The sequence below is a fragment of the Lepisosteus platostomus genome, chromosome 7 (genome assembly GCF_059453375.1).
Source record: "Lepisosteus platostomus isolate fLepPlt1 chromosome 7, fLepPlt1.hap1, whole genome shotgun sequence".
Lineage (NCBI taxonomy): Eukaryota > Metazoa > Chordata > Actinopteri > Semionotiformes > Lepisosteidae > Lepisosteus > Lepisosteus platostomus.
The window spans coordinates 6479466-6497892 of record NC_142617.1 but is presented as its reverse complement, the minus strand read 5'-3'; the positions used below and the strand labels follow the sequence as shown (position 1 = coordinate 6497892).

Sequence of the window (18427 nt, the reverse complement as noted above, 5' to 3'; positions counted from 1 at the left end):
ATTATAAGCGAGCGCTGTGCGTGCGCCTGTGGTAAACACAGAGGGCGATTTCCTTGGAAGTCTGTAACAGGGAGAGCACTGCTCAGATGTCTGCGGGGCCTACTTCCTGATAAAGGCTCTGACCTGCTGTAAGTTCATACCAGGATGCGATTTTTATTAACGACGCGTATGGGTGGGAATGTGCGGACTAATGTTAGCTCATTAAAAAAACATACTGTTCATCATCTATTATCCCAATTAATCCATGAAGTCTTCACAATCCTCAATGTCGGATTCTTTTTTGTCTGACTTGTTCCCGGGTTTTTTCTTATTGCGTTTTTCAATCGTCGTTCTGCCCCCCTCCCCCCCCATCGTATCCAGCAGCCGTATCACCCTGCAACTCACAACTGATAACCCACTGAAGCTCTGCAGGTGTGAGCCTGGCCAGTACCTGGATGGGAGACCTCCTGGGATAAACTAAGGTTACTGCTGGAAGAGGTGTTAGTGGGGCCAGCAGGGGGTGCTCACCCTGCGGTCCATGTCCTAATGCCCCAGTATAGTGATGGGAACACTATACTGTAAAGAGGCGCCGTCCTTCGGATGAGACATAAAACCGAGGTCCCGACTTTCTGTGGTCATTAAAAATTCCAGTGCGTTTCTCGAAAAAGAGCAATTATTGAGTGTGAGCAATTATTGTTAATTATGTGAATATTTCATGTTGTTTTAAAATATATTATTTTATACTTAGCTGTCGATTCGAAACGACGTTTCCGCCGTGCATACAGAACAGTGATGTTATTAGGCAGCATTAATTACAGGGGCTGGAACAGGCGGTCAAGATCCCCTTTAAATATATTTGTTGAGTCCAGTTCTCCTTCAGGGTATCACCGGATGAGGATGAATGATCTCTTTGTACTGTGTATAGACCAGAATCCAAAGCTTTCGAGCAAGCAACAGGCTAAATGTTATCATCTGATTCAAGACACGTATCAGAAAATAAAAGATCACAATCTTTTTAGTTAGTTTTAGATGGGACTTTAGTTATTTAAAATTAGTTTATTAAAATTTAAATTAGTTTAAATTAGTTTAGATGGGACACTTGCTTCCTGTACCGCCGTTAATATACCATAACGTCGGCTTTATTTATTTTTTATTTCTAACAGCGCTTTATTTAGCAGAAGAGAGGTCAGGTGGGCGAAGACGTGAAACGAGGAGGGGAAGACGGATGGAGTTCGCGTCAGGTCGAGCTCACGGAGAGGGCACCCGATTTCGACGAGAAGCGGAAATCATCCCAGAGCTCCTGCTCTATTGTGCTCGTCCTCCTTTCGACCGCGAATTAGACTGCAGCTGCCCCCCGGTCGTATAGAGCTCAAGCGTCGGTCATTAGATATAACATAAAAACGCTTGAAGGTTTACAAACGAAAAGAGAGGTGCAGCCTGTTTATAGCTAGCTGGGGAGCTTATCCAGGTGTTTCTCTGGGGGAAGACAGAATATTAGGTTCAACGGCAAGGTTGGGTAGTTTCACAGTCCAACAGGCCCTTGTGCATGAGAAGGTCTCCCGTTGACACTTTGAAACGCACTTCCTCATAGTTACCGTTTGGTTCCTGAATTCAACATGAATCTGACAGACCCAATGAAGCGAATTGTGTGTACGAGGGCTTTCTGGCCCGTCGTTTTGTCTTGCTTTCCCTGGGAACAGTTTAGATCAACACTGACATCTGCTGGTACCGAGAGAGTACAGTTAAACCACAGACCTATTGATAGAAATTGGCATTTCTATCCGGTTAATTCAAATTATAGTACTATATACATATATCAGCTGGAAAGGTTTCTAAGGTTAACTAGATGCGATGTTTTTATTTTTAATAAGAACAAACGATGAAGCGTTCAACAAGCGTTGAAGATGTCCTGGAACGTGTCTTAACATTTTATATGAAATCTCTTTTGGACCCTTTCATGAAAGCCTAGTCATTTCGCTTATACACATTATTATAGAAAATGTAACTGTAAAAACATTTCCACTTTAGAAAAACCTCTCAAACTATGGATGTTCGGACGAATTCCGAGGACACGTAAAATCAGTTGTGAAAAACACTTTCAGGGTCAATTTAAATTAAATCTTCCACAGAACAGCTTGTTTGATGAACATACCATTTTTACTGTGTTTAAAGTGAGGCTTATTGAGTTTGGGAAGTAATGGGTGGGGTTTATAAAACCTGTAAAACGTCATTCCATCTCATAGGAAAATATTAGAATCAGAATCTACTTTATTTTTACATCCAGGGGAAATTTTCCTTTGGCCTCAACAAGACAACAATAAGACCAGTGTAATACAGAATACAGAAACCGTCCAGTGTGTTTTACAGTGTGCATACAGTCAAGTCGGTGAAGTCATCCCTGCATGGTTTTATCAAACATATACTCTGTGTCGTCTGAAAAGGTTAATTTATTATCAATGAACACACATATATATTTAAAACAAGGAACCATCTCCACAAGCTGAACATTTGTATTTATAGGTTGCAGTGTGGCTGGCTCAAATTCTGCCAGAGTGTAGCACAATTGTTTTGTTTTCCTGACTTTTATTTCAAAAGTGATTGATTGGCACCAATCGATAAGAGCTAACACTTGATCACAGTAGAGTGTTTGGTCAAGGCTATACTGTCAACTTATTTAAGCAAAACACCATCATTAATCTGCTTTTCATTTGTATAGGTTGAAAACAACACTGGTAATAAAACACATCTTTGTTTTAGTTTTAAACCAGTCCTCCTGGTGAAGACTGGATTACTTGATCAACTCGTTTACAGTTTCAATTCTTCATAGAAAATGTTTTACCACAGATAAACGCAAAGGAAATTAATGTATACCAAGTTTTAATACATCCAGTGCTATTTACTGTTCAGCGATTAATGCATTAAAACCGTGACCAGGAATAACTGGCACGTCAAAGCCCCAAAAACCGTTACTTAAATCACGGATATACTGTATGACACTGATAAAAGATCCTGCTACCAGTGTGAAAAAAAGAAATCGCTGCCCTTTGTCAAAGTTTAGCTTTGTTTCCGCATCAGCAATTTCTGTGAGAACGCGAAAAAACCCACTGTTTTGGCGTTAAGCATTTTAAGAGCTGTGGGGAATATTGTTTGGTTGTTTTGTGTTTTTGCAGCAGTGATTACGTTGATAAGAGGTTAAAACAAGCTCTAGTATGCATTAGCGACACATTTTATGCACGTTTCAGTGACATCTTCTATGTTGCGTTAGGTTTGCATTTTTTTGCATTATTTTGCTTAGGATCGGTCACCAATAAGACACTTTCAGTCGGCTGCCAGGATTGTCCAGGATCACCTGTATGTTTATGCAGATTTTAATGTACAGTAGTTCAGGTGGGTAGCTGCGTCAGCACGCGTATCCTGCAAAGGAACAAGTAATAGGTTTATTCCATGCTGAAAAGAGAAGAGAGAAAACACATTTCGGCTGTGGAGCCTTCTTCGGGTGTGAAGAAGGCTCCACAGCCGAAACGTCGTGTTTCCTTTTGTGTAGTAGCCACACAGTAACGTCAATGACAATCACCATGGAAGATTCCTTTATAACGCTTCTGCGCCACTAGATGGAGACAATGATTAAAATACCGCATTTCTTCCCTGTTAAGTCTCGTACTCAAGGTCAATGGTCATTCCCGCCGACTGGACTGCAATTAAGCACCAACATCACAAGGTGGCATGACACAATATGACAAGAAAAACGTTTTGTTTTTGTTAGACATAGGCTCGCTCTTTAATGTACCTGTCGTCTCGGCCACCCTTCAAAGTGATGACGGACGAAAATATAAAATCCGAAAGGAGTCAGAAAGGAGACAAACGGAAAGGCATAATGCTTGTAAAAAAAAAAAGGAAACGTAACTCGCGAACGAATTTGTGCAAGATGTATGCAAATGAATGAACCTTATTTAAAATCTGCGCCCAGCTATAGGGAATCCCTGAGGGAGCTCTCCCACAGAAAATGGGAAATCCCCTCTTCCCGCTGGCACTATACTACTCAGAACACCCAAGTCTCCAAACATTAATCTGCAAGAGAAAGTCAATGTCGGAATACAAGAGGCAAGCTGCAGCAATGCTGGAAACGCACCGAAGCAGCATGGACATCAGGCGGTGGTCCAGCAGGGTTTAAGCTTGGAAGTTTAATTTAAAAAAAAAAAACTTGGCTCGTGAACTTGAGACGCGGTGATGTTTTCTGGGATGTTCGCGACAGAAGCAAGATCCCAGCATCCTTGTGCTAGTCTGTATTAACTCTGAGACTCGGCAAAAAACAAACAACAACAACACTGTTATTTCACCTCACAGGAGAGCAGGTAGGTTATCGCGTCTTCCGTAATAATGTCTTCCAGGTGCAATGACTGATGTGCAAATTTTCTGATCAGTTTCGTTGAGAACATCCAATGGAAATGCGCTGCTTTCCGCTAAGCAAACTGATGACCCCTTCTGGTGTTCCTAAAAGACTCGTATATCTGACAAAGAAAATATTATTGTATTTTTAAAATCTTGGTAATAAGAAATTATAATAATAGACACTTGCCTAAGAATAATCACAGTGGCATCTTTAAATTCACGCCTTATATTATGTAGGTTAACCTATAACACTCAATAATATCAGAAGTGAACCTTTGCTAAAATCTTTGGTTGCAAGTGTTTTAACTTATTTATTAGAGACAGGTGGCACTGTACTAGCTTCAAGTGGTGGAGATAAAAATGTTGTCTTTCTCTCAACTACCTAATATTATTATTATTATTATTATTATTATTATTATTATTATTATTATTATTATTATTATTGAGATCAATTAGGTGCCCACTGTATCTTCAAACAACATTTTTTATATAATTTGACAAGGAAAAAGACTGTTGTTTCCTCAAGGCTTTGGTTAGGAAATAAAAAAATACAGTAGTCTATTCATTAAAAACACCTGCTGCCACAAGCCAATTACACAATTGAACCTGTAAGCCATTTGATTCGCATGTTCAGTAAAAAATAGACACAAACAAAAAAATGGGAAATTCATGACCTTTTCAATTTGTGCCCTTAAAAAATGTCAGTAAGCTTTAGTCATCTATTATTCTCAAAGCTGACAGAGCTCTCTTGTTGTGAAAAAAAAAAATGTTTTCCAGTTTGTGAAGATTGGAGTTGTAGATTGCTCAATGAAAAGTTAATGCGCTTAGAGGCTAACAAAACCTCTGTTCAAGCCTTGTCATGTCTGTAAGTCTTGAGTAGGCAAACAGAAAGACAGGCTGGATCTCTGCTGTTTTGTAACAACCTTGAGCTTCAGCTTTTGTGGTCCTCCCAGGACCAGCTGCAGGAAAATGCTTTTTGATACCGGTTGCTTTTACCTGTGTCCCAGAAATTCTGGGAAAAGGGTTTTTGCTGAGCCATGTAGGCTACTAGCTGGACTTCCTGAAGGTGGGGTTAGGCAGGTGTTACTGATGGATTACCTGGCGGCTGGGTATTCTTTTAAAGAATTTCTTCCATCTAGCAGAGGGTAACTCACTGGAGTAGTAAGTAGTAACGCCTTTAAAATTCTACAAAGACATAATCGCAGGGCCTGTAAAATCTTAAAATAAACCAAAAAACAGTGGTAAGGGGGGGAGGAATACTTACAGAAAAGAATAAACATGTTTCAAAGTTTGCATTTTGTATTCGCATGGAAAACACGCACGGAATTTTAAACTGTTTATGTGCCGTATTGCATGTTGAGCAGTGCCATCCCGGATGTGAGGAGATAGGAGTCTTATAAAGTTAGACACATTTTGAAGCATGAAGCATTAGGACCCTGTTTCACCATGTGTTGTCAGATAAGAGAGAAAACATGGACTTCCCAATCCCAAATAAGGAACTGACGGGGGGAAAAAAAAGCAATCCTGCAGGATATTCCCACAGGATGTATTAGCTGCCGTCTATAGCTGAAAGGTGCAGGGGCAGAGCCAGCTGTACAGCAGTCAGGGAGGATGTGTGAGCATCACAGCAGCAACATGAGCAGCACACTCTGGAGGGGGAAATAATTCTTACCAGAAGGTAACTTGACTTTTTGTCGATTTTGCTTGCTTTGTTCGATGCACATGATACAAATGAAACGAGACACGAGGAAGGGAGAATGGCCACAGAAAGAGGAGAGCTGGAAAGGAATTTTGAGAAGTGGAACTAGTGTGGGAAGGATGAAAGTGGGCTGTTTCCCAAGACAGAAAGAATTGGAAAGGCAGAGAGCTAGGCATATATATCGGCGTGAGAAGCTATGAGTTCCTATGGCAATACCTGCCACTTTTTCGAAGATATACACGTTTTCTAATCAAGACAATGTAAACAGTGGAATTTAAAGTCTTATCATAGTTGGATGTCACAGGAACTTTAAGTCTTTAAACTAAAGTAAGAAACAAACTTTTAAGCATTTAAATTCAGAAGGAAAAAAACTCCTACAAGAGGTGGTAAAAATACTCAGACGTGTCTTTGTGGTTTTACCACATGAGACAGGTTTGATTTTCTGGACAGTATTTGTTGCTGCTGTGGGACTTGTTGCTAAGTGCAGTCCAGTGTGTTTGTGGCTTTCATTTTAGTGGCTCATGCAAGCAATAACCAAGTAACCTCTCCAAGGACAACATTGCAACCAAGTCTTGTTTGATAGCTTGCATATGTCATAAAGCAATGGGATTTCCAATTGCAATGTTTGATAAAAATGGGCAACTTCCCACCCCTGCGAGTGGAGCAGTTAGGAAAATAATCTAGAAGAGAACATGACAACTTAACTAACAGGAATCTACCTGTCTATCTGCATGAGGTATATACTGTATATAATATGACAGAGTGAGAAATTGTCTTAACTGTATTATGACATCCATGCTGTGTCCACTACTTCATTCTCCTGTCAACCGGAGACTAATCCAGCAGACACAGGGAACAAGACATACTGCAGAAACTGGTGCACCTGGAGAAAACCCACATGAACATAAGGAGACTGTGCAGGCTCTGCAACCAAGAATTGAACCCAGGACACCCGACTGTGGCACATCTATATTACTGCATACACGGAAAAATACGCTTTGATTGTTGCTTTAAAATTTGTAATGTACTTTGGTAATAGAATTTCTATAGAAGTGTAACTAAAAGCCTTTTCTGTTTAAGACCTAAATTAAAATGTGTTTAAGCACACTTCTAAGTTCAACAGTTTAACAGTAATAGTTTGAAAAGGTAGCTCCTTATTTTCCTCAACAAATGGCCTATAAATATTTCAATGTATTCATTCAGAAAGTTGTCACACTCATATCTGCCTGAGCACTGTGTCCAGGAGCAGTTGATAAGCCATTGATAAGTTCTTAATTAGTCAATTTTGGTGAGTAAATGCAGACTGTGTGTTACATATTTAATTATAGCTAACCTTTAAACAGACTTTTTAAAAGAATGGCTGATCTGTAGGTGTTTCCTGTTATTTTGTATTCTCAGATTTGTAACAAACTGTACATGGATTAAAAGAATCAGGTGCTTTTAGACGGTTTTGACTGTATTGTCAAGGTTGGAAGTTCTGTGGTGCTGTGTAGTGTTAATGGACATCACAATAGATCCGTACACACAACATGCTTCCTGTCTTAGGTATATAGTGAGGACTGCTTTCCTACCAATTAATTTCACTTTAGAAACCAGTCATTTTCTAGGTCCTTATGACCCCAAGTTCACCTTAAGTTTAAATAGTAACATCTGGAGGTAGTAAAAAAGATACATTTATAGATAAAAAATGTATAGATAAAACTACTTTGATAAAGATTGTATGTGAAGTGGGTTTGCATGTGTATGTACTCAGCTTAGTGACTGTGACATGTTTAGCACGTCGATTTTAACAAAGGTATTTAAGCAGTTTATTTTTTGGATCCAATTAAACCTTAAGAACAATAAAAAGCCGATTATTTGATAACAATACTGTAATTGTGTGGGACAATGACACAATCACAGGTCAAAGTCATCGAGTATATTTTTATTTTCACTATTTTGCCATTAAGTGTCACTGTCAGAGCCTCCACTTCCCTGTCAGAGCTGTTAGGCAGCTTCTCATTGAGTTTCATCCCACACAACGTCTGAAAACCCCCAAGCCATGGTCTAGTCCTTTCATTCTGTTTTTTCTTTTTTCTTATTCATTCATGATTTTCTGTGTGTTTTTTTTCCGGTGTTGATGCTCCAGACTTCGAGCACGATGGCACTGTATCTCTGGTTCCTGCTGGCTGTCACGAATGAAGCGACGGCCACATTCCGGCCCCGGCAGCTCTCTCCCTGCCCCATGGTAAGTGACCAGAAGCGTGGTGAGTGTGGCTGGCCAGTTTACTCTGCGGCGAGCTTGTGGGCGATGCAGCACTGTGGTGAAGACGGATCGTGTGATTCAAACAAACTTCAGCTTTCACGGCTTGTTGTTCTCTGTTCACGAGCATGACCTGGTAAGAGGAACTTGTTGCCTTTGTTCGGAGTTAAATGACAGCGTGTGGGGAGCACAGAGAAGTGTCAGGACAGGAACCTGGAGGAGTGTGCTCATAGAAGCTGCTGTAACACTTTGAAGCTTGTCCGTTTCACTGCTGTGGTGATTGCTAGCAGAGCTCATACCTGTTTCAGGCAGGTTGGCGAGGTGAGCTCAACAAAAGGCTTTTCTGGACGCAGAGATTTCTAAATTTCACTTTACTTTTTGTACGCTAAGTGAGGCTAATCTAATATTAGGAGCAGCGAAGAATAAATTCTTAGCTAAAAAGCATGGGTCATAAAAACAAATTGGGATTTCACAGCAGGAATGCCTATTTGTTTGTTTTAATGAGCTTCTCATCAGTCTCTGCCGATTCTACTATGTTTTTGCCTTGTCTCATAAGAACACAAGAAATGCTAACATTTCAACAGTTTTTAAACTTCTTTATAACACGAGCTTGTTCCACCCTCCTGCCACCCTTTGGGTACAGAAGCACCTCCTGCTCTTGGTTTGAAATGCTTTTCTATGTAGTTCACTGTTCATTTTGAAGAAGTCAGCTGGGTTGTCAACACCTTTGAGGATGTTGAATACATGCGTCAGGTCTCCTTGTAGACTTCTCCATTCAAGACTAAAAACTAATTTCTTTCAGCCTGTCAGTGTAGGACAGTCCCTTAAGCCTCAGAATGTACCTGGTTGTTCTTCTCTTGACTGAGTTAAGAGTTGCAGCAGCCTTTCTGTAGCGTGGTGATCAAAATTGTACACAGTGTTATAGAAGAGACCCGAGTAGTACATTTATCAAAATCAAAGTCAACTCGATTGCCAAACCAGCCCTTCCGGTTGTTAGGGTTGTTTTACGGTTTGCTCAGAATAACTGAGATGCAAAAGAAAAAAAAATCCAAGAAGAGAAAGAAAAATCATAAATAACAGACAAAATACAATATAATTCATCATTACATTGAAGACAGATTGCACAAATTTACCAAATTTACTTTGATAAATACTTTTATAGCAGTGTTGAGCTGCATAGTCTCAGGGTAGGTTATACTGTATGTATCCCATAAACAGTAAATGTCCTCACCTTCATCATAAGCAGCCTGTTCTACTTCAGTGTTGCTCATTTTGCATTAATAGCTTATGCCTTTGTTACTTGCGTGCAAAATCCTCCTAATTTCATCTGCATATTGGGATGGGTGGACCCAGGTCAAAAGCTAAATGAATTGAATTAATCACAAAACCTTTCACAAGATCTGTATCAGAAGGTTTTGTTTCAGCCTCCTCTTTGCGGAGCAAGGTTAAGGCAGTGTAAATCCCCTAGGTATTGCTTCTTTGGAAAACATCTGTACACTACTGCAAGAAAACCACACAGAACACTTCATGTTTATGACTGTAAAGTCTGAAACAATAATTTAGCTAATGAATTGGAAAGGAGTATGAGTATAGCATCACTTGATTGTCCTCTGAATTCCTATCAGACCAACTCCAGATTTGTTAGTGTCTTCATTTCTGTTTTTAGCAGTCTCAGTGAAACATCTAAGGTGTATGTGAAATAAATTCTTCACTAATTCACAGAACCTAGACAAAATAAGATTGATAGTTATTATTTTCAAAGTCTTCTGGAGCTTGGAGCCAGTTCTGTATACTTTGTGAACTATATCTAAAACAGGGGAAATCATTTCCAGTCATTATATTTCTCATTGGGCCAATGTTTTATTTCACTTTACAGAAAGAGAGTGAGATCTTTCCTTTGACAGAATGCCAAGTAGGAAATATGTGAAGATACAGTTTTTGTACACATTTAGATTCCCCTTGTGGTTTAAAAACACCATATCTGTGCTACATGACGATTTGTTTTTCATAACTATATATGGTCAAAAGGATGATGAATCTTGTCAGAGCTGCCTTGTTAACTGAAGTTGAACTTTGTAAAACACTTAACATTGGGCTCTGACTTAATATTCAACTTGATTCATTGCTTGTTTTGTCCTTAGAGTATACTTCTAGTGCACCAGTATGAGACGATATTGTGTTGATAAAAAAAGAAAATTCGAAACTGTCTGAAAACTCTGTGGTCTAAACAAGATGCCAAAGGATGTTTCTTATTTACTTCCAAAAAAACTCAAATTCTGCTTAGGCTATAAAATATTTTTTTTAAGTTTGTATTTTATGGACTTCATTTATGAGCTACAAACACATGGAAGACGGTATGTTTTCAATTAATTATCACAATGATAACTTATTATAAGAAACTAATTTTGGATCCAGAAAGCATTGTAAACTACATGGAATTAAAATGTGTCTAAAATATGTTGTTTAATTGACTTATAAAACAACAGGGGTTAGAGCTGGTGTGCTCATAAGTACATGTTTATGATGTACAAGTGTCTCGCAGAAAACATCAGTGAGTACTAGAACCAGTTCATTTTATTTTAAAGCACTAAGTGTCTATTAGATATTTTGGGGGCTTGCCTTTGATATATAAGGGTAAAAAAGAACTGTTCATCTGATATGTTCTGAACGGTGCGCTCTTGTTTTTTTCTAACCTTGCAACAAACCTTTGTACTTTAACTGAAAGTCAACATTTAGTTATTCAGCTTAATACAGGCCAAACTGTATCACTTTTGTGGACTTTTATTTAAAACATTATCTTTACTTTTCAGTGTGGAATTAACCTTTTCTTGTTCCTTACCACCAATGCACAAATAACACAGCTCCCTGCTCCAATCAAATAAGGATTTCTGTTTCTGGATTTCATTTTCTGTTGTAAAAAATGTATAATGCACAGCAAAGGTTCTAATGCTGACCACAAAAAACTGTTAATTGATGTGAACATTGTAATCTGTTGTTTAAATCTGGGTTTCAAAATAAACTTTAAAAGCCTGAAACCATTCAGTTGGAGTTACAATAGATGGTATGCTATTGTGTCAGAAACCTTCTGGCCATATGGCAACAATACACTACTTGTTTTTTCTCAGTCTCAAAAATCTGAGAGTCGTCCAAAACGATTACATTGTCTGTTTCAGATCTAAAATTGTGGCATCTATCTTTTTGAATCTCTGATGATGATGATGAGGAGGATTATTTGTTTTAGTAGTTATAGGTAGGTTCTGTTGACAAAATGTATCCTCAATTGCATTGTTAAACGTCTTGGGGCAACCTTGTTTTGAAAGGCGCTAGATAAAAATCAATTCAATTGAATAGTGAGCAATAGCAATAGGCAGACTAGCAGTTTGGCTGACCATTTTCATAAATTGTACACACTTGATAATGTAGAGGGGGAAAGGCAAAAGCTTAGGTCCATTACCACTGAACAAAGACATTCTGCTGTGCTGCTGAAGTTTGTCCCACACTGCTTTTTCTCATGCCCTTGTGTTCCTTCTGTGCTTACAGGTGAATATGGAGGTTCATTGCAGTAACATGAACCTGAGGACAGTCCCTCTGGAGCTGCCTCCTGGTATTCGCAAACTGGACTTGTCTCAGAACCTCCTCCAGAACTTGACGGAGGAGATTCGGGCTTTCTATACTTCTGTGTATCACCTGAGCTTCCACTCCAACAGGATTGAGTTCATACAGCCAGGTCTTTTCAAAGATATGACCAACCTTGAAGTGCTTGACCTGTCCAGGAACTATTTAGACATCTTTGCAATGTCAAACTCTAAAGTTGGGCCTCTGTCCTCCGTGAAAAAACTGGACCTTTCGGGTAATGGCCTGTACACTGGCATGACCAGTAATTTTTTGCACAATGCACCAGCACTTTTGAACCTCTCGTTGAATGGAAACAGCATCACTAAAATACACAATGACACTTTTGCTGGGTCATTGGCTCTAAGGAACATTGATTTACATAATAATGTCATCCTGGAAATTGAGGAAGGAGCATTTGACTATTTGCCCGATCTGTTTGAGCTCAACCTGTCAATGAATTCTATCACCTGTATCAAAGATTTTAACCTCTCCCAACTGAAGCTGCTAAATCTCAGCCAAAATAGCATTGAGTCATTTGAAACCACAGAGTCAGACCTGGAGTTCGAACTATTATATCTCGATCTGCGAGAAAACAAGATACTCTATTTCCCAGTGCTCCCCAAAAGGAACAAGCTAATTTACCTGGATTTGTCCAGAAACCTACTTCAGAGTGTTTTCAATAAATCCTTTGTAAACTTTCTTGAACACATCAGCTACAGTAGCTTCCAAAACCATAGCCAGTCTTTAAACAAGACACTATCTGTGGATAGATACATCTTTCCCAACTTAGCAAAGTTGTTTTATTTAGACTTGAGCTATAATGAAATCAAAAGTATCCCAACATCCTTCTTTGGAAGCATGGGATCCTTAGAATTTCTCAATCTCAGCAACAACTGCCTTGAGGTTTTCTCTGTGGATGATGACAGTCCTTTGGCATTCCTGGAAACCCTTGATTTGAGTGCAAACACCCTCCAGAATCTGTCATTTGGAAAAAACGCACTTCAGTCTTTAAAAAAGCTTTATCTGAGGGGGAATCTTCTCAGTACCTTGGATCCTTACACTTTCCTTCATCTACCTAGTATTGAAGTCCTTGACCTTCAGCAGAACATCTTGAGTGTCTGTGGACTGCAATGCAGGCAGCCTCAAGAGGAATGCAGGGGAAAGGAAACTGGATGTGTCTTCTTGTCTTCCATCCCGTCATTACGCTACTTATACCTCTCCAGCAACGGCCTTGTAGCTCTGCCTCGGTATGCTTTTTATGACAGCCCTCTGCTGTTACTAGATCTGTCGAACAACCCAGGCTTGGAAATCAGCAAGGAAGCATTTACTGGGTTAGAATCGTCCCTGACGTATTTATCATTCAAGGGGAACACTCTTCAGGCCCTAAATATGGACCTGTCACTCTTCACCGGGCTGAAAACTGTAGACCTGTCTTCAAATCAATTAACCGGGCTGCTTCTGTGGAACAGAGAGTCCTCCATAGAGTTACTGAACTTACAGAACAACAGTCTCTTCACCCTTGAGTACAACACAGTACTGGTCCTGGAAAGGGCCCTGAAGACACTGTACTTAAGTGGGAATCCCCTCAACTGCTGCAGCAACCCAAGATTCATGCACCTGATTCAGAAGTCTGCTGTTGACATCCCGGACAAAGACTCGGTGACGTGCCGGTACATGCAGGATTCGGAGTACAAGGAGATTAACATCTCGCATGTAGCAGAGGAGCACTGTGAGGAGCAGGATAGGAAGAGCGTCAGCGTCATCATCATCATCGTCACAGCTCTGGCGTTAATCGCGGCCCTCGTCCTCCTCTCCAGGTGTTGCCACCAGCGGAAACGCAACGTGAGGGGCAGCTTTAAGGCCTGAACGCAATGAAACGCCACAGCAGAGCTTGGCCATGGGGATAGAGGAAGCACCGTCCCGGAGCTCCTGTAACGCTAAGGCAATTTGGCCTTTACACGGCTGCGTTCTCTTCCACAGTAATGCAAGATCAAGAAGACCAGCTGACAGGAAACTAGCTCGTCGTATTCATCCTTTCCACCCCTAGAAACAATCTGAAGTAAAATGCGGACCGTGGTCGTGAATTTCACAAGTGTCTTCGTGGAAATGTCTAACAAAGTGATGTAATGGTTTCAGTTTGCACTTTAGTCACTGTAAATATTTGTGAATATGACTTTATTGTTATTGCTTTATAAAATGAAGCCAGAGAGCATTCTGTAAAATACTAGCAATAGTGCTTACCATACAACAGAACCAAATAATTACAGGATAGCAGGATTTCTCAATGTGACCTCAAAACTAGAAATAATTATGGTGCAATTGCATTCGTGTTTTTTTTTTTCAGTTTCCTTCTAATGTGTAACAAATATACATTAAATGAAACCTGCCTTTTTTGAGACAGCACTACACTTTAAAGTCTATATTTACTGGAAAACTTTACAAAGACTTCTATTTTTCCCCTTTCAAAAAGTTTGTTTTCACAGACCACATTATTATTTTTTCCTTAGGGGAGATACTGTGTAGTTCTCCATTGTTAAAAAAATAAGTTTCAGATTTGTCCTGTTATTTGTTTCCACTACAAAAGCCATTCATGTTTAGACTCGACAGTGATCGTTGTAGTCAATTAATGAAGGACTGTGCCAGGAAAATACTTTTACAAAAGGGGCTATAAGGAGGACAAAATTGATGGGAAAATATCTGAAGAGAAAACACTGACAGTATATGCAAAAGTGTTGAGTTTCCTCTCAGACCTCAGGACACTGAAAAATATGTGATAACATGGTCCAAGCAATGTAGGACAAGAATTCATTTTCTTGTAATTTGCTTTGTATTTGATTCCTGAGATAAATCTTTGACATTCAGTCCTCTTTTAAATGGAGGAAGGTGGGTTGTGTAGGTAACAGTTCATTCCAGTCCATTCTTAATTTTATTTTCAGTGAAGTTATTGCCTGTAGTTAATTACTGTATGTAGGCATAAACAACCTCAGTATCCATCTGCACATATTACAGTTGCACAAAGAGGTTATCAAGGCAGCAAACAAAGGTCATGAGTGAGAAAGAGCAGACTTGTACTGATATGTCCTCTCCGTTTAATGAAGATTTACCCTTTTCTCACTACCCTTGTCAGTTTGTAAATGAAAATATGACCTAATGCTGGCAAAATGGTTTTATGAAGATAAAATGCAAGACACAATCTTTGTGCAGGTTCTGATAGAGATTATTAAAGTATAGGTCACTGTGAAATCCCCAAATAACTCTACTGTGCTGTTAAAATGCTTGTATTTGTGATATTGTTTTTCTTATGTTAATGGACTCTACATGTGTACCAGCTCTGTATGAAATTTAAAACAGTATTAAATGTATGTATAGTTATTTGAAAGAGGAATTGTTGAAAAAAAAAAGGCTGATCTAAAATATTTCAAAAATGGTGCTTTGGAGAAACTCTTTCAGCTGGAAGGAAGGAAATTCTATAGTATTAAAACATTCAGAGGGCTCTTTAAACCACAAGGGACATCTAGAATAGCCCCACTGAACTTGAAATGGCAAGGTTGTTAAAGAGAAAATGTTTCAAACAAACTAATTTCATTATGGATACTTTTCTTTGATGGATACACTTGTCACAATGTAAATGTGTGAATTATTTTCCCCTTATAAAAACAAGACATCAGCATTTAGAGAATATAAAAGAACAAAATGACTGTTTGTGACAGTGCTTTCATGTCAGACTAATTGGTCTTTAAGCTGTTCTTCGTGTTTTCCTTCAGCAGCAAAGAAATTTAAGAATCTCACAGGCTGAGTTTAGCAATTGCATAATAAAGACAAGCAGAAACTGGATTTTTCATCTGAGCTGTTGTTTTTTTTTTGTTCTTCCTCAGCAAACACAGAGTATTTGCACCCCTGCAGCAAACATTAAGGAAATGGAAGATTCTGGGAAGCTGTTAAAAGAATTCTATAATAAAGAACACCATAATTTGCTTTTTTTGTGACTATAATGACTGAAGTTATTTAAGTGCGTTACAACTGTACATTACAACTCTGTGACTTGTCCAAGCAATAGATCAGACACTACTCTGTGCCCAAGCACGTCCTTTTACTTTAAACATATATGTATATGTTTCCATTAGTGGAGCCTTTTCTTGTGATTAAAGGCAACACTTTTCACAATTCAATGACTTTTCTATATTTTAAAATAACAATAATTTTCATCCATTCAAAGTCTATGAAGGAACTGTTACCATTAAACAACCTTTCTTTTTGGTGAATGTATACAGATCTTTTTCACAGTACAAATGTATTTATGTGTTTTGTATTTTAAAAGTAAATTATCTTTAAATCTCAGTTGTTGTTCTGTATTATCTATGTTTTTCATATTTATTTTTGTTAGTAATAAAAAAGGGAAAACTATGTAGTGTTGTTTCATTAATTTTCCTATTATTAATCCTCAAGCATTTGTTTCTCAATAAATATTTATTAAGATTATAATATGACTCAGTTTCATGGGAACTTGCCATTGATATGGCCCCCAGGAAAAGGCTTTCTGATTATGTTTGCCTTTTACCTGTTTGAATATGTATATCCTGACAGTACTACATTTTGACAGATTAAAAGTGACACAGCATCACATAAGTTACTGTCTCTATTTTGTCCCAAAAAAACAACCACAACTCAAAATGCATTAGGTTGGCAAAAATTCAAAAATACTCCACCAACTCCAGAAAACAGGATGTCGGCTCACAGGAAAGGCCTTTGGACAGTTTTAGCATTCCTGTGAAAATAATGAGTAGGAAAAAAAAGAGTAATAAAAAGAGTAAATCACTCTTTTTTACTGGAACAAAGTCTGACTAAAGACTATTACCGAGACTGTAGTAGCAGCGACGAGTCCAGTCTTAGATTGGTTTCCTTAGTATACTGCCATTTTCCCCTGCAGTGCTGTCTTGTCCTGGTGGATGACTGCTTTGTGGCCAGTGAGGTGGTCCTGAGCTGAACTGACAAGCCCAGTACACCCTGTCAGAGGGAATGGACCATGATTTGCCTGGAAAATACCCTAAGAAATAAGTCATCTCCTTCCTGTACATTACAGAACACCAGGACCCAACAGCGGTGTTTATACACAACACACAAGACAGGATCGTCTTGGCAACATAAAAATTCCTGGGCATAAAACCACAATGAACACCTTTCAAAACTAAAAATAAACCCTCATCCCCACAGGCTCTCTTTCAAAAGCAGACTACACAATTGACTATTGATTGCGGTCTGCTTTTAGGGCGGTTGATGAAATAATTATTATTCTTTGGGCAGGTAAAAAAAAAACCTTCCTTTATTTTTCTAAAATCACTTTCTTGATACTGCAGGATTTGGCCAGAATTCACCATGGTCCAGCATTTACGTTACTGAAAAGGCATTGCTTGCTCAACACTGCAGAAACATGCAGTGTCTTCTCCAATCCACTTCCTTACACAGTTTCCTAGAACCAGCACTCTATTCATTTCATTAATAATAAGAAGGACTGATACAGCAAGAAAGAAGTGAGTTAGTGCAGTAAAGGAATGGACTGGAGGGGCCACAAGTTCAGTAGCTCTGCATTATAGGAAGTGAGGTTGATTGTTTGCATTTTAAAGAAAAAAATCAGTATAGCTGTTTATTTTAATTACAGACACACCATTTCGGACAAAACCCATAATATTACAGAACAACTCTGGATGAAAAACAAACATAAACATTACTTCAGTGACTGGTAATGAGTAACTGACCACATACTCCCTAATCCCTGACTTTTATAAATCAAACACAGTACAGTACTGGGAGATATCATGATCTCAAATCTCATAATCTCTTTGATAAGATATCAAAAGCACTATACAGTGCACTGTAGACAAAGATCTTTCAAACAAACAAAATGTGGAAAATAATGGAAAATAACATTTACTGCCTTTAAAAATGGCAAGGAAAGGTTTTACTGTTTATAATTTTTTCCATGAGTGAAGGATTTTTGTGGCTGAGTTGCAGCAATAACACACCACATTCGTGACCGTTTCTTTGGGTGATGTAAGAAAAGTAATTTTGTTGAACAAAGAAAAAGCAATTAGAGGGTTATTTATGAATAAAATCCATTGATAAAATGATTTGCCCTTAGTAAAGCTATTCCTCATTTTAAATTGTTGTGGAAGATCTTCAACAATAATTCCATTCTTTGAGGTTTTAAAGTTCAAGAACAGAATGAAGGAACAGGTGAGGATTTGTCCTGTCTAAATAACAGCCAACAATAGAGGCCATTCTTAGACTGGGTGAGACACCTGGAGATTGTGACTGTAAAAACAGGCTTTCATTTACAAAAAAAATTAACAATGCCTCTGCTTTCTTGAAAAGATTTGTTTGTGCAGTGGTTTCTCAGTAAAACAAAAATTGTTTGGAGACACTCTTAGTTTCCTCCTTGGCCTCATGAAATACTTCTTTGTGCAGTTAGTTTCAGTAAAGCTTAAGGTTAATCCAATATAAATGGA

General features: G+C 38.6%; 1 protein-coding gene across 3 annotated transcripts; it reads left to right on the top strand.

The window, feature by feature from the left end:
- Window positions 1-42: 42 nt before the first annotated feature.
- lrrc32 (leucine rich repeat containing 32) lies at window positions 43-16328 on the top strand. Of its 3 annotated transcripts, XM_088638891.1 has the most exons (4): window positions 43-128; window positions 1143-4331; window positions 8196-8294; window positions 11850-16328. In XM_088638891.1, exons 3-4 carry the CDS (start codon window positions 8208-8210, stop codon window positions 13788-13790), a joined length of 2028 nt encoding a protein of 675 aa, XP_088495017.1. In that variant the 5' UTR covers window positions 43-128; window positions 1143-4331; window positions 8196-8207; the 3' UTR covers window positions 13791-16328. The 3 variants fall into 3 exon arrangements, with proteins under 3 accessions (XP_088495017.1, XP_088495016.1, XP_088495018.1); XM_088638890.1 differs by lacking the exons at window positions 43-128; window positions 1143-4331 and adding an exon at window positions 4802-6046; XM_088638892.1 differs by lacking the exons at window positions 43-128; window positions 1143-4331 and adding an exon at window positions 6057-7052.
- The last annotated feature ends 2099 nt before the right edge of the window (window positions 16329-18427 follow it).

Coding starts and splice junctions, on each gene's coding strand:
- lrrc32 (XM_088638892.1), top strand. CDS start 6,966: ATGAACATAAGGAGACTGTGCAGGCTCTGCAACCAAGAATTGAACCCA. Junction 7,053..8,195: donor ATCTATATTACTGCATACAC/GGAAAAATACGC, acceptor TTGATGCTCCAG/ACTTCGAGCACGATGGCACT. Junction 8,295..11,849: donor AGCTCTCTCCCTGCCCCATG/GTAAGTGACCAG, acceptor CTGTGCTTACAG/GTGAATATGGAGGTTCATTG.